Source organism: Battus philenor, unplaced genomic scaffold, assembly GCF_028537555.1.
Source record: "Battus philenor isolate CCGP_79_NKW_IND1 unplaced genomic scaffold, ilBatPhil1.0.hap1 SCAF_21, whole genome shotgun sequence".
NCBI lineage: Eukaryota > Metazoa > Arthropoda > Insecta > Lepidoptera > Papilionidae > Battus > Battus philenor.
In genome coordinates, this window is record NW_027181684.1 from 5,869,554 (window position 1) to 5,893,056 (window position 23,503).

Genomic DNA, 23,503 nt, shown 5'->3' on the forward strand with positions numbered 1-23,503 from the left:
TGATTGTAATAGGCTATTGTATAGAAATTTAACTGTGTATTTTTTTCTCTAGTACGGGGTGTACTGGAGAGAAAAAATCTGGTTTCTGGACAGGGCTTTTTTTACTACACTTTACTACTACATTTTTAAAATGCAGTTTATTTATTTATAATCTTTGTCAAATTTTTTAATTTATTACATTATTTCTATGTTTATTTTATTATTGTGTTCATATTTTGTTTATAATTCTTGTTTACTTTCATTTCCTCCTGTTTTACATGCTACCCATCCTGTTTTATTTTTCGGTACTGTTACTTTTGATCACTTTCTAAGTTCTGTCTACATCCCAAAGATGTAGTAGACTAATTGCATTCCAAACTTAATGAAAGTTTTCGAAGTTATACAATCTAGGAAAAAGTTCAATAGGAGAAGAATAACCATAAGAAATACAGTTAGAATCTTTGTATTAAGTTCGAGCCGTCTTTGAATATGTGCGTTTGTGTAGCTGGGTGTACGAAACTTGTTTTAACGTATATATTTTTGGTTATTTCTGTATATTTTTAGTAATTTATTTTTACTATACTGCTGGTAAGTTTAATTATTGCTCGACTGATTTTATGGTAGAAATTGGGGTGGTGGCAAAGAGGCATCCTACATTGTCCACAACTGGTTTGTATACAAAATTTTGTAAATTTAGTTAGACTTAACAAGTTCTTCGATAACCATAATAGAGTAAATAAAACAATCGTCTCAAATTGTTTTTAATTTATTTAAATCATTAATAAATAAATAGATAATCAGAAGCCTTGCTGAAATACTAAACATCTCCAGACTATCGATTATCTATTTAATTTCCATGTAGGTCTAGATCAAGTGGATTAATTTACGCCAGTTTTTCGCTGTCTATTTATTTAAACGCTTTCTCATCAAGTTTAACTTGAGCACCAAAATAATTGTTAACGAACTTTGATGCCTCATCCTTGTTCAGTGTTAATGTGTTCTGTGGATTTTCTAAAAATAAAGTCATTGCTTTTGCTCCGTTAGATACATTTATAAATTTGCAAAAAGGACTAGTTTGGATTTCAATATCTTTCGGTGGAGTCGAGGAAACTATGATACTCTTTGCGTTCAGATTGTTAGTACTCTTTACCTCGACTCCTTCGCACCAAAGTGTAAAGTTAATTCCATAAAGACCAAATAAGATTTTTATTTCATTATAGAGATTGTCTATTGTTATAAACTTATTATTTTTATCAGTTAGGACAATGCTAGCATGGGCAGCCTTTGCACTATACCGAGGATTTAAATTTTGAAGAACAACATTCGCCCAAGGATTTACAGGCATTTCAACATCTTTTCTCCACGTTATCACCAACTTTAACTCACTACCCTTCAGTTCTTGTACTTCTTGAATAATCACAGGTTTGGACGGAGAAAGCGCTTCAATAGATTTGAATGGAACTTTCAATGTACTTTCAATAAGATCCTGGTGTAAATTGATAATGCGTAAAATGTCGCCAGTTTTAGAAGTTGAAAAGAACACGTCTATTTCGTCCGTCGGTACTAAATGTGCCTTTTTCCTGAGCTTTTGGACTCTATTTATAATTTCTTTAGCAAAACCTTCGTCTAACATGTCTTGGTTTGGAGTAACATTTAGAAGGATCAGGACATCATTGTCGCTGTGTGCTTCATATTGTTCGTTTCCAGATGCTTGGAATATAACTCTGACTTCCGATACATCAATCCTTTGGTTAACGAGTTCAACATAACCATCGGCTATCAATTGTTCACATTGTTCGTTGTTGAGACTTTTCAATGCTTGAGTGACTGCTTTAAAATCACCCTTCAATCTAGATCCGAGAATTTTGTGTTCAGGTTCGACACGCAGTGTAATACCAAATTTTTCTTTGTCACTAGTAAGTTGCACCTTTCTTACATTCATTTCTTCTACTACATAACTTAGCAAAGACTTTATGTCATTCAAATAAGTTTCATCACGATGTATAACAATCATTTCTGGCAAAGGGTATTTTATAGGTATAGTTTTTCTGTCTCTTAATACTCTACCCAGTTCAATTACTGTTTGCATTCGTTGTACAGCCCTTTCAATATTAATGTCCACCAAATTTTGTTTGGGTTCAGGTATTATGTTGAAATGTACACTTTCTAATGAGTCGCCAGGTAAAAGATATCGTAAAGTTTTGTACATAAATTCCGTCAAAAATGGTGTAAATGGAGCCATCACCCGAATCATATCAAATAAAACGCAGAACAAAGTATCCAAAGCAACTTTACAGTCCTTTACTCCATTTTCTCCCTTCAATCTCCTTCTATTCATCCTGACATACCAGTTTGTTAACTGATCAATGAATTTGGTCAGCCTCGGAACTACCGTGTATAACCGATAGGCAGCCATTTCTTTTTTCACAAATTGGATGAGTGATTGCGTAAAAGACATTATCCACTTGTCTGTAACATTTTCACTCTCTGTATTTTCATTAAATTTGTAATCAATGTTGTCTTCTTGCACAATTCTTTCAACATTTTGCATTAAAAATCTAAAAGCATTATACCAAGGCAAGAAAACATCCTTTATGACATCTCTAACACCCTCTTCTTTAAATCTCAAATTTTCAGCTTTTACTACTGGAGAATTAATAAGATACAAACGCAGTGAATCTGCACCATATTTATTAACAACTTCGAGAGGGTCTGGATAGTTCTTTTTTCGTTTCGACATTTTTTGACCATCAGCTGCTAATATTAGACCATTGGCGATTAAATTTTGAAACGGTGGTTTATTAAATAAAGCAGTAGATAAAACTATCAGAGTATAAAACCAGCCTCTAGTTTGATCTATTCCTTCTCCGATGAAGTTAGCTGGAAATACTTCTTCAAATTCCTTTTTATTTTCAAAAGGATAATGACATTGCGCATAAGGCATGGAACCGGATTCAAACCAACAATCAAAAACTTCTGCTACTCTTCTTAGAGGCGGGTAACCTGGTCGCGAGGAAGGAATTTCCAGGTGATCAATGTTTTCTCTGTGTAAATCAGTCACTTCTTTTCCTGTTAATGCTATCAGCTCTGCTATACTTCCGACACAAACAATTTCTTGTTTGTCCTCTGAAATCCACAATGGTATTGGTGTACCCCAATATCTATTGCGACTAATGGCCCAGTCACGGGCTTCCTTGAGCCAGTTTCCAAAGCGTTTTTCCTTTACATATTCAGGTACCCAATATGTAGCCTCACTTGATTTCAAAAGATCTTGACTCATTTGTTCAACTCTAACAAACCATGATGGTACTGCTTTATAAATGAGAGGAGTTTCTGATCGCCAGCAAAATGGATAACTGTGCTTTACCTGACCTACTTGTATTAATCTGTTACGCGCTTTGAGGTTAGCTATTATGTTTTTATCTGCATCTTTGACATATTGACCCACAAAATCTTTTACAGGTTCAGTGAATTTTCCACTTGCATCAAGTGGGCAGATAATTTCCTGGTCTCTTGTAATAATTCCAGCTGCTAAACAAACTCTGAAATCATCCTCCCCAAAATATGGAGCTTGATGAACAATACCTGTTCCTGAATCATCCGTTACATAGCTATCAGTTAAGACTTGATAAGCTTTAGGACATTTTTCTACAAAGTAATCAAAAATTGGTTCATATTTGATTCCCTTTAAATGACTGCCAGGAAATTTTTCAAGTACTGTGAAGTCATCAATATTTTTAAAAATAACTGGAAATCGTGTTTCCTGTAAAACAAATGTGTTTCCTGAAGATTTTTCTTGGATCTTGATATATATCAGGTTTGGATTAACACAAAGGGCCAGATTACTTGGAAGTGTCCAAGGTGTTGTAGTCCATGCAAGTAATGAGAATCCCTTGTCAGTAGGAAATGAAATAACAACTGCAGGATCTACAACATCCTTATAATTTTGTCCAGATTCAAAATTGGAAAGCGGTGTGGAGCAAGCGGTTGAGTATGGCATTACTTTAACTCCTTGATATACTAAACCTTTGTTATAAAGTTCTTTAAAGGCCCACCAAATAGATTCCATATACCATGGGTAAAGAGTCTTATAATCGTTTTTAAAATCTGTAACAAACCAAACAAAATTTAAAGGTGTATTCATTTTCATGTCAGCCGATAGATGCCAACTGTAAGGCATCGGCCTCAAAGATGACTGTGACAACCAGTTTTGAGCTGCTTGTGTCCAGTGAATTCCAGCAACTGTGAATGGTACCAGTACACCCAGTGGTTGATCTGCTCACATTGCCTCTACTGGCTTGTGAAAATATAAAAATGGTGTGCATAGTAATAAAAAATATATACTTTTAATGTATAAAAGTACAAGAATACATAGCAGAAATAACACTGTTTGTTTTAATACATACCAATCCATCTTCCCATTCTTGTAATAATAGTTTCCCATTCATTAGCATATTTCATAACTATCTTCCTACACTCAGCATTGTACTTGTCAATCCCCATTGCTTCAACATCTTCTGGACCTCTGATACCTAATGTTTTATCAATTTCAAATTCCACAGGCAAACCATGACAATCCCAACCAAACCTTCTTTCAACATGATAACCCTGTAATTTAATAAAATAAATATAGATAAAATAAATAGTCACCGGATAATAAATATATGACATTCTTCCCAAATATAAAGTACAAGGTTTCAACACCTTTTGATGAGCATAACGAGTGACCACATCTTTAATAGTACCAGCTAAAATATGTCCATAGTGTGGTAGACCAGTAGCAAAAGGTGGTCCATCATAGAAAGAATACCTGTAAAAATAAGGATAAAATTAATATTCTTTATTATTTATTACTTAATTCATTGACTTTGCTTATTCAGTATTCAAACTTTGGATTTTTTTGATGAATTTAAAGAATTATTAAAATAGGTAGCAAGAGCTTTAAAGCACATTCGTGTTAAATTCGTGGATTGATAAACTTATTGGTTTAAGTACATAAAACAAGTATACGTTTAAATATAATTAAGTCTTAACTAATCTAAAAAAATATATATTTAAGAATATCCCAAAAAAAGTGCAATTGGGGCAAAAAAATTACACCTAGTGTTCAGGCAGAGACTCCGAAAGTAAATCCTTTAATTAATTTTTCAAAAAATCTGTTAGAAGTGTATTGAAGCCATCTCTGAAATAATCTAATTGATTAACCAAAAAATAACTTTGTGGTATATATGCATCGTACGACACCAACAGCCATCTCAACTACATATACAACTACAATGGTCATGCACAAATTTTTGTCTTAGAATAGTAAATTTAAACCAGAACAAGATTTATTTATTTATCATTTTGAAACCTTCATAAGATCTACATACAATAACGGAGCTAAAATATTCTATTGATATGTAGAAATTAAAAAAGTAGAGTTGTCAGCAAATGAGTAATAAAATTTAATAATTAATATATCTCTACCCAACAGCATTCCAATGTAGATTGATAACCATGTTCCCCTGATAAACATAAGCAGAATTTTAATAGCATTTTTTAAAAAAAAAATAAACCAATGAAACTTAAAAAAAATTACTAAAAACTTTTGAATAATAGGTTAAGAAAACATACCTGGGTTTGTTTTTAGATTGCTTGAGGCAATTTTGAAATGCATCGATATCTTTCCAAAATTCTAAAACTTTTTCTTCTTCTTTGGGAAAAAATATATGCTCTGGAACCCTATATAAGTTTTGCGACATGATGAAATATCGCCGCAAAATTAAATACTGTTCAGTAAAAAGCTCCACGCCATGCCAACCGACTAAACGTCATATTTTTGACAAGAATCTACAAATTTAGACATAAATGTTGCTAGAAAGAACTTTATTTTTAGATTTTATTCGACGGACTGAGATAGCATAGCGCTCTTTCAATTACACTCTCATAAATCAGTAAAAGTTAGTAGGTCTGAGCATTTAAAGAGAAATGTGTACTAATCTTTCAAAATGTTCGAAAATAGTATTACATTTTATGAGAAATATAATGATACCTGATCAAAAATTTGATACCAAGATGCACATTTACATGATCACGCAACGCATCTTCGCTTTTTTACTACATGCGATATTGTATTTTTTGAATTTACTATCTGGCTAATCTAGAATAATTAACACATTATGTCTGCGATCCTTATGGAAATAAACTCCTTGCATAATATCTTTGTTTGGTTTCATTTCGATCTGATATAAGATATTGAAGGCGTTATCACAAATTTACATGACAAATTTGAAGATTGCATTTCATGGAGAAAAATTATTTCATAATAGTGGCAGAAAGTGATGTGTAAAAGTAAACATTAAAAACAAAACAATGTAAATTCGGAATTGACAACGTCAGATGAAACGGTATACGGATAAAATCGAAAGAAATATATAAAAAAGTAGCCTAGATACCAAATAGCTAGTTTGTTTATAAATAATAAGTAATTGAACGAATTAGAAAAATACACTAAAAGGTTATCGTATATTAAAATGAACTGCAAGTGGATGAAAGTTACAAATGTGTTAGTTGGTCTTTTTCTAATAAACTGAATTTCTCAATTGATGAAATAATTGTGTTTTATATTTTTGTTGAGGCGTCAGTGTGAAAATTAAATTTATTCTTTGTATATGTAAATTTATAATATAATTATTTATATTTTGTTAACAACTTTCTTGCAGTTTCAAAAATTATTATTATTTATTATAAATTATTATTACTTATTCAGTCTTTTGTTTCAGTATACAAAAAGGAATTCAGATCATCAATCGATTAGAAGATGCTAAGTTTGAACCGTTTTTAAAACGAATTATAACAAAATTAAGATTGCAAGATGTAGACATTTTCACTGAAGAGGAAAAGAACAAGCTTCTAATAATATTCAAGATTGATGAATCAGCCTTATTAATTGCCATCAAAACAATAATCTATTTGCATAAAAGGCTTTTAAAATTTATATTTATGCCAGTTGATTTGCAAAGTGATTTGATGGAGGTTGGATTTAATAAAGAAAAGGCTGAATATATAGTTAAAATTTGGTCTTCAGAAATAAGTAACACATTAAATGAATTGGTATCAAAATCAAAAGATAAACATGATGGGGAGACTCAAAATTTTTCTTGGAAATTAAATGCTGAATTAAGTTCAGATATTCAAAAGAAATGTAAAATTCCTAAAGTATATTTATTTATATCAGAAAATAATAAGGGACAAGACATTGAATTGACACATTCCGACCTGTACACAATGTTTATTCAACTTGAATCAGTCCAAAATGAACTAGATAATTTAATGTTATAGTAGTACAAAATTATTAACCATATGTGCCTTTTGTTAGGATATTAATGTGTTCAAATATATAGCAACTGATTGATTAAAATATCCACAGTAAAATATATTTCAAGTGTTAACTTTTGGTATTTGACTATCATATTTTTGTTTTAACATTACCAGCATAGTTAAGAAATCAGTTATATTTATGTTAATAAAATACATCATACATGAAGAGGAATTTTTTTTCCCATATCTATTTAATTTGATGCAATAATTTGAAAGTGCTCATTTTTTATTTAAAATCTAATCATTAAGTTTTTGATAAGCTAAATCTATGATCTAGAGAACATAATATTTTCATAGTTTTTGGAACTTGCACTTTGAGAAATAAATTAACAATAATTTGGTGCATTAATGTTTATTATTATATGGCTTATATACTTGTGTATTAATAAATATGAGAATGTTTCATTTTTACATAATGTGTCCAAAACTTCTTTACTTATTTCAAAAAATATGAGTAAAGTAAGATATCAATGGAAATCTATTAGCATGGATTATTTTATAGTGGACAACACATTGCTGAAATGATGGTCAAGAAGAAAAATAAGATACCAAATATAGGTGTTAGTTTTTAAGCTTCTTATATGGGAAGCCTTTAAAACTGTGTATCCATGCCAGCTACTGACTTATTCCATGTCATTTAACCACTCGGGGAAAATTTGGCAGGGTGTGTGGTGCGGTTTCAAAAGCATTTTATAACACCAAGGGTAATTTTGATATATTTTAATTTTTATGTTTTATAATGAAGTCATAAAGTTAGAAAACACAACAATTTTTTTGCTTTTAATATAAAATAAATGTCATCGACGCATATATACAAGCACGTATTTTAAACGAAGTGATTTTTGTTTTCCTAGACAATTGTTTCTATTTCACTAAAATTGAAATAGTTTTTAAATATTTTTTAACAATTAAAACTAATATCTACTTTCCTTATAAGATAAAAATAAATTAAAGGTCTATTACTCAGTAGAGTAAATATATATAGTAATATATAACTAGTAATATTAGCTTAAATAAATAGTCAATGGTGACCGTAAATAGGCGTCGACAGATAAGTTTCTTTTTATCATAGACAATTCGGAATGGAGTGTGACGTCACAGACACTGCCTACAAATACGTCAGAGGTTTTGGCAGCCCGTGGGTGAACTATTTTCTTCATTGTTGACCTTTCCTAAATCTTAGGTGTAATTATTTCATCATTAGCAGTGTTTAGCTGTATTCTTTATTTACCTGCTACCAAAAAATTGTGTGTTTTCGACGATGGATTCCGAAGACGATACAAAGGATGATGTGGATTCTGGTAACGAGTCTAGCGGAGACGATGTCGACTTTGTCATGGACGAGACACATAGCACAAGGGAAAGACAAACGGAATTAGAAGAGTATCCTTATGAAGTGTTATCCACGGAAGAAATCGTTCAGCACATGGTGGATTGTATTAAAGAAGTGAATACAGTAGTTGAGGTCAGTATGTTTGTGGTAAACAATAGATCGGACAAATGAGGTTACTCGTACTCTAGCGTACTGATACCTATATAGGAGTCATCGAATTAATTTTTCTGACAAAGATTATTTTAGTGAAATCGTTGCTTGCAATGAATTTAGTAAATTCAAAGTTATGTTTTTATTTGTTCCTTTTTAAAAGCCAAAGTAAACAAATGACGGTGAAAATAGAAAGACAAAGTGGACATTTATTTTGAACAATGCCTACAAGCTACTTTTAGGAAACAAATAAACAGACAAATTTATAGTTATGCATATTTCACTAACTTACTTTTATATTAGGTTTAATTATTTAGTTACAAGTTCAATTATATTAGTATTTAAAATCCAGTTCACACAAGCATTACATGCTTTATACAAAATTGTAAACTAGAAAACTTGCATTAAAAAGCAACTTTATTGTTCTCAATAATTTCTTATGTGGACAAAATGTGTTGATATTGAGGCCTAGGTACCGTTTTAAAATCTCACACTGATTATATATTTTTTCTTTACAGTTAGTTGCATATTTATGAAAATGTATGAGTTTTTTATAGTATAATAGAGGGAATGGTTGTTTGATGTCTGATTGTTAATGATAAGTATTATCTTACAAGTTCCATGGTTCACCTTTTTTAATAAAGGAAGTACAACATATATAAGTTGTCATTTGTCTGAAGTTTACCTTCAAAGATTTTTTATCTTTTTTTTTATGCTGTATGATGTTGAATGTTTTGATACAATGGGTTTAATCTATTGATATGTGAATGCATTAATTGTAGTTTATGTTTTAATTTTTTCATATTGAAGGAAATTGCTTTTGTAAATAAATGTTATGATGATAAATTATGTAGTTTAGTTTACTTTCATATAGTGAAAAGTATTTTTGTGTTTATGAGAACCTTTTTTATCATTCTAGATACCAGCCACAACAACCCGGATACTATTAAATCATTTTAAATGGGATAAAGAAAAGTTGATGGAACGTTTTTATGATGGGGACCAGGATCAATTATTCTCAGAAGCTAGGGTTATTAATCCATTTAGAAAGCCAGTTATACAGAGGCCGAAGGTTTGTTTTTTTTTTATTTTTAATTTGTTGTAATATAGTACATCGCATGATCATTTATTTGTATGAAATTTATTTTTTATAAGAAGACCTAGTTTTTTATAAGAATAGTGATAAACATAAGAGATGGTAAGAGGTGAGTACTATAAACCAAGAGAAGCTTCTTCTACCTTTTTCTAGGCTATATAAAACTATAAAACTAGTAACTGCTAGACAGCTATGATTGCTTTTAAAATACCTACCCTTGCAATGCCTTAGAAAGGTGGTTTAATAGATTTTAAAATTTGATTGAAACATAATAAGTAATAAATTATACCATTGTGGAAATAATGTTAACTCTAATTGTGTGTCTCTAATTATTAGTACAATAATGTCAAAATTGACAGAAAAAAATAACACTGAATGAGTAGTGAGCCTTCAGTGTGAGATCTGATTCAAGTTTAGAATCTTCATAACTTTATTTTAAGCAGATGGATGTCATTATAAGGAAGCTTATTATAATTCTAGTTTCTATTGAATTGCCCTCTTCTGTGATTCTCATGATATACTCAAGTGGTTATTATTAATGATTTGTATAGGTAATTGTTGTGGATAAATTATTATATGTAATATGTAACCATCCTGTAAAAAACTAAATGGTTTTGCAGCTCAATATTTGATTTACTTGGGTAGAACAAGTCTATATTTTACATTACATATTTAAGATAGTTTCCTAGTTGCATGCTTAAGTTTTCTTGATATAAAGTTAGTTTTTGCTTGCAGCTACCAAGACGGATATCAACTTCAGGCACAGAAGAATGTGAGATATGTTTTTCCATCTTACCAACATCAGTATGTATTTCATATATTTTTTTGCTAATATACCTTATAGTGTAATTTAGTTGTAAGAATATTGGAGTGATAAAAAAAATGCTTTGCTTTCCAATACTTTGTGGTTCGCTCTTTATATTTTCCTGTTTTTTTGTCATTGAGATGTAATGTCTGTATGATGGCTTTTACAGCTTTATCATATTTGAGGTGACAGCAGTAATGATGGATTAGCTGAAACTTTATGATGACACAGTTTGAAGATTTTCTCAAGGTCATAACTTTAGGTCTTTAAATTAGTTACTCCATGAACTGTGGTCACTTAGGCAGACAAACCATAAAGTGATGTGATTAATGGGGTTCAAGTCCCAGGAATGGGATTTCGACAGATGAAGCTATTTTTAGTATCCCTAAAAAATGGTGGCTGAGATTGGCGAACCTCAATTAGTTGCTATCATCAGATTATGAATTTTAACACTTGTAGGTAATTCATACAATAAGTATTAATATGAAAAATTCTGCATACTCATAATTTTTCTTTATTCTTTGTATAGATGATGACGGGCTTGGAATGTGGACACAGGTTTTGTACACAGTGTTGGTGCGAATATTTAACAACTAAAATTATGGAAGAAGGTTTAGTAAGTATGGTTTTTATGCTAATTAAAATTGCAAGTTTGTTATAACTACCATAACAATGATTTGTGAATGTACAACATTGACCATGCTGGATAAATTAAATCTTGTTTGTATTAACATGATATCTTCAAGTGTCTATCAAGGAACTTTATTCTTAAATTATTATAAAGCTTGTGATAATACTTAGATAAGTAAAACTTTTAAATAAGTAGGCTTTATTTAAGGTTGTTACAAGTTGTTTTACAGTAATGTTGTTATGTTCAAGGGTCAAACAATAGCTTGTGCCGCGCACGCCTGTGACATATTAGTGGATGACGCGACGGTGATGCGGCTGGTCCGTGACCCGCGCGTTAAGCTCAAATATCAACACATAATCACCAATAGTTTTGTAGAGGTAAGGATTATGCCTTTTTTTAAAACAAGTGCATAGCTCAATATGTCAGTAAAGTTATAATCATATTAAAATGTCATTACATCGACATACAATCATATCAGCCGATAGATACTGTGAGTCATATGCCTCCTTTAAAGATTGCCATGTTCACTGATCTTGTGAGGGGCCTACCTACGCTTTGTCTACTCGCTCATGGTAGCCACTTAAGAACCTTTCGCCTCCCAACATTGGTTGCACAAGTGATGTGCCCAGTTCACTGTCACCTCAGACGAGCTTTGAACTATGTTGGTGACTGATTCTTGGACAGATCTCATTTCTGATTCCATCTCCAATCTAAGCTCTAAGCAAAGTTATCTTCATTGTTCTTTAAATCTTGAGCCTTATAAAAACTATATGTAATTTATCACACAATAACTAACTAACACTAGATGGCAAATAGTCAGATCTGCTGCTAATTTATATTTTTATTACATTAGGGCAAATGATAGTAATTATTTAGAGAATATTTTTAAACTTGACAGTAATTGCTTATACAGGGATGGAATGGCAGATTATTTAGATTTCAGTCAATGCACGTTGGCATATGGATACTGGAATTAAAGTTGTATTACTTACTAGTTAAGTTTGAATAACTTTTTGCAAAATTTTAAATCGGTTGCCATTCCATCCTAGTATGCGGAGGATTCTTGCTGATCAGATTAGATAATGTTTTATTATTATCAATTAGAAAAGTGTGGTAAGTTTTGTTTTGTGTATCAACTTCTAATATTTTGACAAACAAAGAGAATGACTTTTTGTTTGTTTTCGAAGATAACTGCTGCTGAATCAATGAGTCTAATCGAACACTATCTATAGATAATGCATCAATGTAATGATTCAGACAAGTAAAGCTGAACAGTTAAAAATATAGTGATGTCGAATTTGAGGCATTACGGAGTATAATTAAAAACGCCAAACAACCTATTGAGTAATTGAACATTACTCACCTATGCCACTTACTACTAGAAATTGGAAAGATTAAAAAGTAGAGGAAGCCACTAGAGTCAGACAAATAAATGCATGTGATATACAATACAAACTTAAACCTTTTTTATGTAAGTCATTGATATTTCTAAAGGTACTGTCCCCATTAACTTCTAGATGGAATTCTATTGCAATTTGTATTTGTCGCGATCGGGTGATCATATATTTGATGACATGATGAAAATTTATTTAGAATTATGCAAGCAAAAAGTTAAAGCTTTTAGAAGTTTTACTCATTTATCACAAAATTCAGAACAGATAAATTATTCTTGACTAGATAACATATAATTTATCGAATTTGTTCACAATAATATTGTGTACCAGGTGTTAACCAGGAAATATCTCCGCTATTGTTATACATACTAACAGTCCTGTGCTCATTTTCTGTGCCCCTCACTGTCTTTGGTAGGTGTAACATAAAGATAAAAATATTTTTTTTCAACATTGGAACTTTTAACAACTCTTTTAGAACATCAACTTTTACTAATTTTTTAATCAGTTTTATTTTTAACTGTTTTTAATATATATTTATAAATAATAAAGTTTAACAATACAGATTTATACATATATATGTACTTTATCAGATATAGCCATAATGAAATCAAAATAATCAAGTGACGTCATTGCTAATGATTCTTGTCATTTAAATATTCGATTATTGAATAATAAGTCTTTTCCGTGAACTTACTAATATGGGTTTTGAATTTTGTAAATGGTTGTACAACAAACAATGTTTTGCGGAATTTTATTAAGAAATCTAATTCCGTTTATTATAAATGACTTTTCTGGAGTCGACATTTTGGTAGAGGCAGTTATTCACAGTTCCTTATAAATATGCTATGGACGTGCCCCATTTTTTAAAATTAATTATGATTATTGTAAACGAATAAAATTTAAAAATTATGACCTCTTTGAACCGCTTTCTCAAGGAGATTCGCGGTCCTAAGCCGTAAATAGCTCGGATGGCACTCTTGCAAAACAAATGTATTTTTAATATCCGTAATACCCCAAATCGTCAATTCATAGGACATAATGCTGTGGAAATATCTAAAATACCTAGCAGTATCAATATCATCGTTACGTTTTAACTTCCTAAAGGCATCCTCCATAATAATCTCGAAGTCGTTATAATCATCTATTGGAGGTCGATAGATACAAGTAATAATAAGACGGTCTATCACAATACACGAGATTTCTATAACACGGTATACTGAAAGAGCATCAATGTCTTTACGATTTTTAAAATGTGTATTTTCTGCAAAAATAACTGGCAACTATATTCACTATTGTCAATTAATCATTTTGGATCCAATGTTGCCAATTAAACATAATTAATCAATATTAAATTGTCTTAAAAACTATTCTATCTCTAATTCTTTGCATGAAAAACCTTGTATGTTTTGGTGAACTTTATTTGTTTAATATAATTAGTAAAATGGGTAGACCTTGTTTAGGTCTACTCATTGTCGATACTCTTAGTTTGAAATAAAGTTATTTAATGCCACCGTATCATTAAAGAAAGTATTAAAACTTTTAATTCTGCAAGTGTTTAAAAATGTCTGGTAATCTGTCCGGTTTTTATATTTACGAGAGGTATAGTTTTATAATATGACTTTTCAACGATCGCTCCTTAAGCCCCTCTTGTTAGTAAAATTTAGTAGAAACGTTCTATAGCGTACCTTTACTTGTCGAAAATAATATTCCTACCAAATTTTAAGTTATATGGTTTCAGAGACATTGTGATGATTCTTTACCCTATTCTGTTTATTTTATTGTATTTATTATTAAGGCATTTTGTAAAGAAACCGTAGTTTGTTTATTGATTTTTTTACAATAATTAAGCAAGTATTTCGTCTCGAGTTTTTACTTTAATATATGTACTATGACTCTTATATATGTACAATAAATTATTAGATATCATTGTTTGTAATACAAGCTTAATATTATTTTTACAGTGTAATCGATTGCTGCGTTGGTGTCCTTCACCGGATTGCAGTAACGCCATCAAAGTGGCGTACGTAGAAGCGGCTCCCGTCACATGTCGATGCGGCCACACGTTTTGCTTCGCTTGCGGTGAGAACTGGCACGATCCAGTACGTTGCTGCCTGCTCAAGAAATGGATTAAGGTATGTGTTTTTATATAAGCTTCTTTCACATGACTTTCCATTTTTTTCTACAACATCATTGTAAGTAAAATCTTGGCTGTAATTATTTAAACATACAATCTGTCTTGTTATATTATTTTTCCTTTTTATTCAGTTATGTATTGTTGTTTGTAAGCCTGCTTGTAATAAATAAATATGACAAAATTTAAATTAAAAACAAACAATTTCATACATGTCTACATATGCACTCAACACTAATCTAAAATCTGAATTCCAGTTACATAAAAAAAAACTATAAAATGATACTTCATAATTTCAGAAATGTGATGATGACTCGGAAACATCAAACTGGATAGCGGCCAACACCAAAGAGTGTCCAAAATGCAATGTGACTATAGAAAAGGATGGCGGTTGTAATCACATGGTGTGCAAGAACCAGAACTGCAAAGCCGACTTCTGCTGGGTATGCCTCGGACCTTGGGAGCCTCATGGCAGCAGTTGGTACAATTGTAATAGGTATGATTTTTTAAAGTTTTGCTGTTTTACCCTTTGCAACTGTATCACTCGAATAAAATCCATAAAATGTTTTGATTCTCTTAATGTTTCTTAAAGTCTCATCACTGAGCTTGCCATAAATTAAAATAAATTCTTATAACAATTATATAGTAACATATATTATTATATACATAGGAGGTCTATTGCTGGACATGTCTGCTAAATAGATTTTTAACAAGACCAGCTGAAAGCCAGCTTTGCCGTTGTTCGACCACCTTATGGACTCTGGGATTTATATGTTACTTTCATCCATCTAATTAATTATAGTGTCTTCATAGAATCCAAATAACAATCGTTATATAATAAATGAAGTTTTGCATTTTAACGTTATTTTAATAAAACGCATTTAATTTTTCAGATATGACGAGGATGAGGCGAAAGCGGCCCGCGACGCGCAGGAGCGCTCCCGCTCGGCGCTGCAACGGTACTTGTTCTATTGCAACCGCTACATGAACCACATGCAGTCGTTGCGTTTCGAGTCCAAGCTATATGCGTCCGTCAAGGAGAAGATGGAGGAGATGCAGCAGCACAATATGAGCTGGATTGAAGTTAGTAGTCTTTCTTTGGTTTTACGGCTGGGACACAAAGATGAAGAATTAGTGTCTGTAGTCATTCACCATCATCATTTTGTCAGCGATTAAACGTCCACTGCAAGGCATAGGCAACCCTCAAAGATTGCAATGAGTTAATCTTGCACTGCCTGTTTTTGCTGTCCATCAAAGGCCTACCCAACCCTCGATTGAAGCGTAGTTGCCTTTCGAAAAATAATTTATGAAAGTAAATTATCGACAATATTTACTAGAATTAGTTGCTTATGTTTAAGATTCCGCCTCGGTCTTTGTACCAGTACCATATAAGAGCAGTAAAGTTAACATCCACCTATCTATACCAGCTGTCTATGATAAGTCATATAATACTTCATTAAAAAAAATAATAATAAATAAAAATGTTTTTCATAGTTCCTTGTATTTACAGATATTAGCTAATGCAAGCAGAAATAAATCACAGAAAATTTTAATCTTAAAATTTGGTATTACTAACAGAAAAACAAGTTTTACATATAACATTAACCAAAATTATTTTCAACATAAATTTAAATTATGTCAAATCACATAAATTATTTTAATTGAATCTTTCTACCATTAGTTATGTGGATGTTACAATTCTTTTACTATTCTGTTAATATTATTGAAAATATTATCTGTAATATTTATAGTTTATGAGTGTTTATTTCTATATCTTTTAATTGAAATTCATTAATTGATTGTTTCTCTATATAAGAATGTGGCTATTTTTGTGAAATGAGCAAAAAAGAACGATCAAATCGCATTTTGTTCCACCGTAGGTTCAATTTTTGAAGAAAGCTGTCGACATCTTATGCCAGTGCCGGCAGACCCTTATGTATACGTACGTGTTCGCGTACTATTTGCGTAAGAACAACCAGTCGGTGATATTCGAAGACAATCAGCGAGACTTGGAGTCGGCCACCGAAACGCTCTCTGAATACCTTGAAAGGGACATCACTAGTGAGAACCTGGCCTACATTAAACAGAAAGTTCAAGATAAATATAGGTAATTACAGTGTTCATTTAGTTACACTCTCAATAAAATACACATTTTGCACAATGTTAAAAAATAGTAAGAAATATCATCATCATCCTTTCAGCCGTAGGCCATCCACTATTACAAATAGGCCTCACCTATAGATTTCCAATAACACCGAAGGGAAACCACTTGCATCTAGCGTTTTACGACTACCTTCACAGGATTCACTTTGTAGAAGAACGATTTATGCTGCATTTGCCAGTCCATGATCTTTACTACATAACCCTAAGGTTTCAGCAGCCATCTGTTTTTTGCGCTATGTGGCCTGCTAACTACTACTTCAACTTGCTCAATTGCTAATTAGATTTTGTAAAGAAACCCGGGCATAGCTCTTTACTTGGCTCATTGAGCAATTGTGAGCTTGCCAATGAGGTCCAAAGCGAAAGAGTACGTTAAAAAGGATAATTACTAGGTAATCAGACATTTATTGTTCGCGAAATTAAAGTGAACTGGCAAATTGATGCATGCTTTCATAAAGTATTATATTTTTGTATTAAATTGAAATCTATACAGAAATCAAATGTAAGTTTTGTTTCAGATATTGCGACAGCCGGCGTAAAGTTCTTCTAGAACACGTTCATGAAGGCTACGAGAAGGATGGTTGGGACTACACAGAGTAAATTTCTTTCAAAATCTGTAGTTAAACCTGTCGTAATGTGTTTCCCACACTGAATTACAATTAAGATTTCTGAAGCCCTACTTTATCACATCAAATTAACTACGGCTTGAAAATTGACTGTGAAAGCGAGAACACGGCTTTATTTATATCAATCCAATTATTATTGTGTCCATTTCATGCCTTCTATTTTTTAATCATACGGCTGGCGGGATAAACTTTTAAAGTTAGGCCGTAAATGGTGTAAAATTCTATTAAATTTAACAAAATCCTTTATTTTTATCATCCGTTATTTGAAAAGAGGATGAAAGCTATTTTTTGCAAATTGTGTGAATGTTATTGACATTGTGAGTTTTGTAAAGGTACTAAATTTTATACCAACTAATTTTTACTTTCCAACCAACGAGCAGCTAGCCTTCTGTAGACTTTTAATCTAAATGTAAAATGACCATGTCTCAAAGATATTACAAAATTGTTCAATCAATAACTTTACTAAACATTTCTCTTGTATCACAAAAGTACCTAACCAATAAAAATAATACTCTTATACTATGAGTTCTATAATTATGTATTTTAATAATGTTTAATCTGAATAGTCATAATTCTTGTATTACATTTTTGCATTGAAGCCCATACATACATTTTGATATTAAGATCTTTCATAAAGTTAGTTATTGGGTATTGCAAGTATTTCAGCAGCCACATAGTAGAAAACGTTTGAAATATTATCAACGGTGTTCTTAGTTTAGAAAGGATATTCGATTGAACGTCTTTAGACTAAATTAGAACGAAAATTTGATCCTAGAGGTGCCTACTCTCAGTATCTTCTGTAAATATTTATAACCGGTTACAAAAATTACATAGGTTTATTTTACAAGACAATAGAACTGTATCAAAACTTCAGCTTTTAAATTTTTTGTATGCACGTGACAACGTTGATTTGTAGATCTCTCGTAATTATTTTTAGCATATTTTTATTTTGTGTGGAAGGTTATACCACATCGATGAAGTGTAATATCAACCAAATAGAAGGAAGTCTTGGATTTGGATAATAATCCTTGTAAAGTAGTAGATTCAAAATGATATGGTGGTAGTATTGGCGTTGATCATAATTGATAGTTTGATATATGTTTCTGTATTTTATTTTTCTATAGTAAATTATAGAGCATGGTGTTTTCATCGCTTAGTGTATACTATTTGAACTGTCCGGTAATGCTTTACTCTGAATCTTTTTATCGCCAAAACCTCGTTTTATAGTTTAATAACAATAGTCAAATGAAATAGCTTTGCTTGGCTTGTTCATTTCGCTAAAACGAGTACTTCGAATAGACATTTTTACACAACATAAAGTGAGTATCGGCTAAGATATATCAAGAAAATATTTTTACCAAAAAACCTATTTTTGTTATGAGAGTACTGTTAACTATAAACAATAAGCTAGTTCTGAGATAGTGCTTTTTTATTCTGTGATCGACTTATGATTTGACGCCTCGAAGGCGCGAAATACTTGAAGTTGTTATTATACAGTAATAAATTTCACGAGTTGAATGGCAGGCTCGATTTCTTTGGAACTGTGCTTGTGTCAAAATTACGAATTAATTGACTGGTAGCGTTAAGTATCGCCGTGAATTATATTAGTGAGGCTGCGGTCTCTGTGTGTTCAGCACAGTGCAGACGCATGGGCAACGTTCTTTTGGCACTCGCTACCACTCACTGCGACACTTAGAATTTCCAGTCTACGGAATCTTCGGAGTTGGCTTTATGTAATATATTTCTCGTGCGACATATCTGTCAATAGTAATTTATAATGATTAGTATTCGGTACGAACCGTGCATAAGTCGATTGCACTGCCAGTATGATATATTCTAATTCTGAAGCTTGCTCTGCGAGTGTTCACATAGTGAACTAAGTGTTAGGGTAGGAGGCTGCTCTCCTGGGGGCTGCCTAGTGCAGCGAGTGGAGGGCTTGTTTTAATTGATACACACATACATAATTGTACATATAGATGCTGTATAAATATGTATATGATTAACGTATTTACGGTTCTTATGATTACGGCAAGCATCTTGCATGGGTAGCTGCGGAGGGCGGGGAATGCCAGATTCTAAACAAGCCTTGGGTCTAAATTCGGGAATCTGTGTAAGCCCTGATTGCCCTACTGCTTTCGTGGCATACTGTATGTGTGTCTTTGATAAGGACACGAATTGTCTTAAACGCTAAGACTAAAATAAAAATAGTAACATCAGCGGGTTGTTTCTTTTCGCGGCGTATCCGCACACCTTCCCACCCATGCTTCCTTTTATTCCCCGCTGATTCCTTTATTGACAGAATACGTGAGGTTGGCGTTGTATGGATTGCAGTTTTAGGTAATTCTCACAGGAATTTTTATCAAGTGTCAATAGATACATACATAAATGTTTGTCACGTTACTTAGATCTGTGAACACTATACGTCATTGCTTCTGCGCTTTGACGCGACCATTTTCGAACAGTAGAATATAAAATAAAATTACTTATTGATTAAAAGTTCAAAATTGTCACAGGGATGCCTTGGCCCCGTCTCCCACAAGGTGCAGCAAAGCCTAGACGGACTTATAAAAATATGACGGTAAGATTTTTTAAAATATGCTTCACTAAGAAATCTATTTGTTTAAATAGCAGTAAATTACCATAATAGTGCACTACATTCTAAAACGAGGGCGTATAAATATGTATATGAGTCGATATATAATTTTAACTAATTTTACATTCAATCCAACGACAACAAATTAATTATAATATAAAAAATAATAATAATACAACAAAGATAAACGGTACATACATGTCAACTATAGTTGGTCACAAGATGTTTGGACTGAATGGTAAGGTGACCTTTCGGAAAAAATCTAAGCTTTATCTAAAACGCATGTCGTGTGAAAAAACAAACGCAAAAGCTTTAATCTTTTATTAACACAATTTGTTTTAATTACACTGACCATGTTGTCACTGCGATAAGATATTATTTTAAAAACCAAGCTGAGTTGATCTTCGCCGTAAGTCTTACCTGGTGTTACAAATAATTGCAAAGTATACAAAAAATATTGGCTTCAAAAGAGCGCATTGCGAATAATATAGGCTAATACTTCTATGTAGATATATCTTGAATAATGATGACCTTGACAGATGGTGTCAGTGGGTCACCTGGTTGCAAGCTTCTTGGACTTCCTGTCCAAGAAAATATAATTCCATCTAGTATTTTAAGTTATAGCCCAATCATATTGCCAGCCCTGTCACTGGCGACGAGACCATGTCGACTTCGTATCTCGATATCGTTGTGACTCCCAATAGTCTCGTATACTGAAGAGTGTTATAATCAACTGGATAGGCAGTTAGACGGTACCCATAATCACGACCTCTCGACCTGTTATAACGAGTTGTTTTATGACATTTATCACAAAATATCAAATTTAGCCATGATTAGAATGATATTAATCTTTTGAAATATGCAATGCAACCGTAGACAAACGATATTTACTAACAGCGCAGCGGATCGGCACGTTGAAGGACTAGTGATCAGGTCACATAGTGGAGAACAGATGAGCTCTAGGACCTTGAGGAACGTAGACCTTGGACCGGTAAGCGTAACCTAGGACTTCCGCCCAAAAGATAGAAAAATGATCTTGAGAAAGTCGAAGGAAGGTAATGAATGCGATCCGTTTCCAACTTGAAAATTTATGGCAAATGGATTGACTATGTTCACCGGTGGACATCTTACGGCTGAAACGATAATGATAGAATGCGCCCATAAACTTTCTGACCTTTTCCAGCGTTGTTAATGTAACCTACGGTCTTCCCATTCTAGGATCCCCCGTGTACACAGTTATTTTTCTAAAACATAATCGCTTAATTACAGGACGTTATTACAACGCACTTGGAGTTATACATTGAAAAAATCGAAAAGTGTATAGAAGCTACATAATAAGTATGGACGCTCTTAGTTGTGGCGACATGGTTATATGCATTGAACGTTGTAATTTAAACTATAGGCAATTTTTCTATGACATATTAAAAAGATAAATAAAAATAGATAATGATGTTTACTTTTACCCTTTCTTTATATCGCCACGTAGGCATGTATTCTTTATTCTCGAGAGTAAAAATGAGACGAAGCATAAAATTGTGTTAGAAACGATAAGCGCATAGGGTATTCAACTTAATACTTTTTCTACCGCTTTTGTGACAAGGACTTTGATCTTAAGTTTTCCAGTGTAGTTATTTTTCTTCTTTCGTCTGTTACAATATTTATCATTTTATCTTCTTCCTTCTTTCACAGTCTCTTGTTCAGATCTCTGCAACATTAGAAAATATAGAGTGTCTGGTGGCAGATTCATTTTTTAAAATACGATATTTCCAAAAGTAACAAAAGGAGAGTGATAGTTTTGGAATCACAAACCGTGCGGATTTCTTAGCCACGATGTTGCATTGGTCGATTCAGCATTGCGCGTTCGCCGTCAAGGCAATTTTAAGAGTAACGGTTCTTACGCATCTACTAGTCAAAGTATGTTGGAGTGTTTTAGCACTGTAAATCCTATTTTTTGGCGCGACTAGGCTCATTTTCACTTAAACAGCCTCTCCAACGTGCAAAACTACATTTGCTTGTCGTATTTATTCTATTTTTCTTACATTTTTTCCCTTTATCGACAACAATCTAACAATTGCTAATGAATGTGAAATAAGATTGAAAAAAAAAACAGTTTTCTAAGTGTGGATTATGTTCTGTATAGATTAGGTAAGTATGGTACAAGTTCAGAATAAGTCGATTTTTATAACAACCGAACACACAGTAATAATTACGAGTCACAGCAAGCCGTCACGTTCCAATAAGGTTTAAACCGTATTGTGTGTATTCAATAATTTCCAGTCAAATTGTCTTTTAAAAGATACGAGAGAGCACGAGAATGTATCAATATCACTAATATATGAATTGTGGAGATCACATATCCTGTATAAGGGTGCACGTTTACCGATATTTGTCTTAGCAGCTGATATAAAGAAGACACATCTAGAACGCGTTCTTGCTACAGGATTTCGAAAGTTTATCTTGGACAACAGTTCCGAACAGTTAACATGGCCAGCACAAATATTTTTAAGTGTAGTGGCGTCCATTAGGGAACGCCGATCCTTCAATGATAACATACGATATCTGTTTAACAATTTTTTATAAGAATCCCGGGGGCAATGCATTTGGTAGTTCAGAATACGAAGGAATTGTTTTTGTACTCTTGTAATTTTATTTTCGTAGACTGCATACCGTGGATTCCAAACGGGGGATAGATAGATACTTTAAGTGAGATCTTACTAGAGATTGATAAAGAAAGATGAATGTGTCTCTGTGCTTAAAGCATTTTGTTATACGTGTAACAAAACCCAGCATACGGTAAGATTTATTAATAACTTCGTCAATGTGTCTGTCGAGAGTAAGTTTTGCGTCCAGATACAGCCCCAAATCCCGTATGATGTTATCAGAAGCGAGATAGTTACCACCAATGTGAAAATCAGCTTGTATTACATTAACCTTTCTGGTATAAGTTATGTGTTTAGCTAAAGTTTTTTGTATATTTATTATAAGCTAGGGATAATTTATTAGTTTTACAGTATGCATCCAGTCTGTCGAAATCATCCTATATTAAATTTAAATCATTCACACAGGTGAACTCGGAGTATAACTTAAGGTCATCCGCATATAATAGAAATTTGCAATTGATAAAACAAGACGATATATCATTAATAAATAAGATGAATAGTAAGGGACCAGTAATTGATTCTTGAGGAACGCCAGATGTAATTGGAACTCTTGTTCCACGGGACACTTATACGATATACCTTT

At 32.3% G+C, this 23,503-nt stretch overlaps 3 protein-coding genes across 4 annotated transcripts; 2 read left to right on the forward strand and 1 right to left on the reverse strand.

The window, feature by feature from the left end:
- Positions 1–729: 729 nt before the first annotated feature.
- Positions 730–5,788, reverse strand: IleRS (Isoleucyl-tRNA synthetase). The gene is made up of 4 exons (XM_068766338.1): positions 5,596–5,788; positions 4,684–4,789; positions 4,386–4,587; positions 730–4,086 (listed from the first exon to the last, which is right to left on the reverse strand). Exons 1-4 carry the CDS (start codon positions 5,721–5,723, stop codon positions 887–889), a joined length of 3,636 nt encoding a protein of 1,211 aa, XP_068622439.1. The 5' UTR covers positions 5,724–5,788; the 3' UTR covers positions 730–886.
- A 569-nt stretch (positions 5,789–6,357) lies between these two features.
- On the forward strand, positions 6,358–7,441 carry Vlet (Valette). Its single transcript, XM_068766643.1, has 2 exons — positions 6,358–6,526; positions 6,744–7,441. Exons 1-2 carry the CDS (start codon positions 6,495–6,497, stop codon positions 7,300–7,302), a joined length of 591 nt encoding a protein of 196 aa, XP_068622744.1. The 5' UTR covers positions 6,358–6,494; the 3' UTR covers positions 7,303–7,441.
- A 994-nt stretch (positions 7,442–8,435) lies between these two features.
- ari-1 (E3 ubiquitin-protein ligase ariadne-1) lies at positions 8,436–21,656 on the forward strand. 2 transcript variants are annotated; one of them, XM_068766583.1, is made up of 12 exons: positions 8,436–8,806; positions 9,744–9,896; positions 10,656–10,724; positions 11,255–11,341; positions 11,605–11,733; positions 14,712–14,882; positions 15,181–15,377; positions 15,775–15,964; positions 16,762–16,988; positions 17,560–17,637; positions 20,181–20,245; positions 21,530–21,656. In XM_068766583.1, the coding sequence occupies exons 1-11, from the start codon at positions 8,603–8,605 to the stop codon at positions 20,221–20,223; spliced, it is 1,548 nt and encodes a 515-aa protein (XP_068622684.1). In that variant the 5' UTR covers positions 8,436–8,602; the 3' UTR covers positions 20,224–20,245; positions 21,530–21,656. The 2 variants fall into 2 exon arrangements, with proteins under 2 accessions (XP_068622684.1, XP_068622685.1); XM_068766584.1 differs by lacking the exons at positions 20,181–20,245; positions 21,530–21,656 and having other exon boundaries at positions 8,437–8,806; positions 17,560–17,911.
- Positions 21,657–23,503: the final 1,847 nt, after the last annotated feature.

Coding starts and splice junctions, on each gene's coding strand:
- IleRS (XM_068766338.1), bottom strand. CDS start 5,723: ATGTCGCAAAACTTATATAGGGTTCCAGAGCATATATTTTTTCCCAAA. Junction 4,588..4,683: donor CTCGTTATGCTCATCAAAAG/GTGTTGAAACCT, acceptor ATTAAATTACAG/GGTTATCATGTTGAAAGAAG. Junction 4,087..4,385: donor AAGAATGGGAAGATGGATTG/GTATGTATTAAA, acceptor GGTTTGTTACAG/ATTTTAAAAACGATTATAAG.
- Vlet (XM_068766643.1), top strand. CDS start 6,495: ATGAACTGCAAGTGGATGAAAGTTACAAATGT. Junction 6,527..6,743: donor TGGATGAAAGTTACAAATGT/GTTAGTTGGTCT, acceptor CTTTTGTTTCAG/TATACAAAAAGGAATTCAGA.
- ari-1 (XM_068766583.1), top strand. CDS start 8,603: ATGGATTCCGAAGACGATACAAAGGATGATGTGGATTCTGGTAACGAG. Junction 8,807..9,743: donor AAGTGAATACAGTAGTTGAG/GTCAGTATGTTT, acceptor TTATCATTCTAG/ATACCAGCCACAACAACCCG. Junction 17,638..20,180: donor GATGGTTGGGACTACACAGA/GTAAATTTCTTT, acceptor AAATTGTCACAG/GGATGCCTTGGCCCCGTCTC.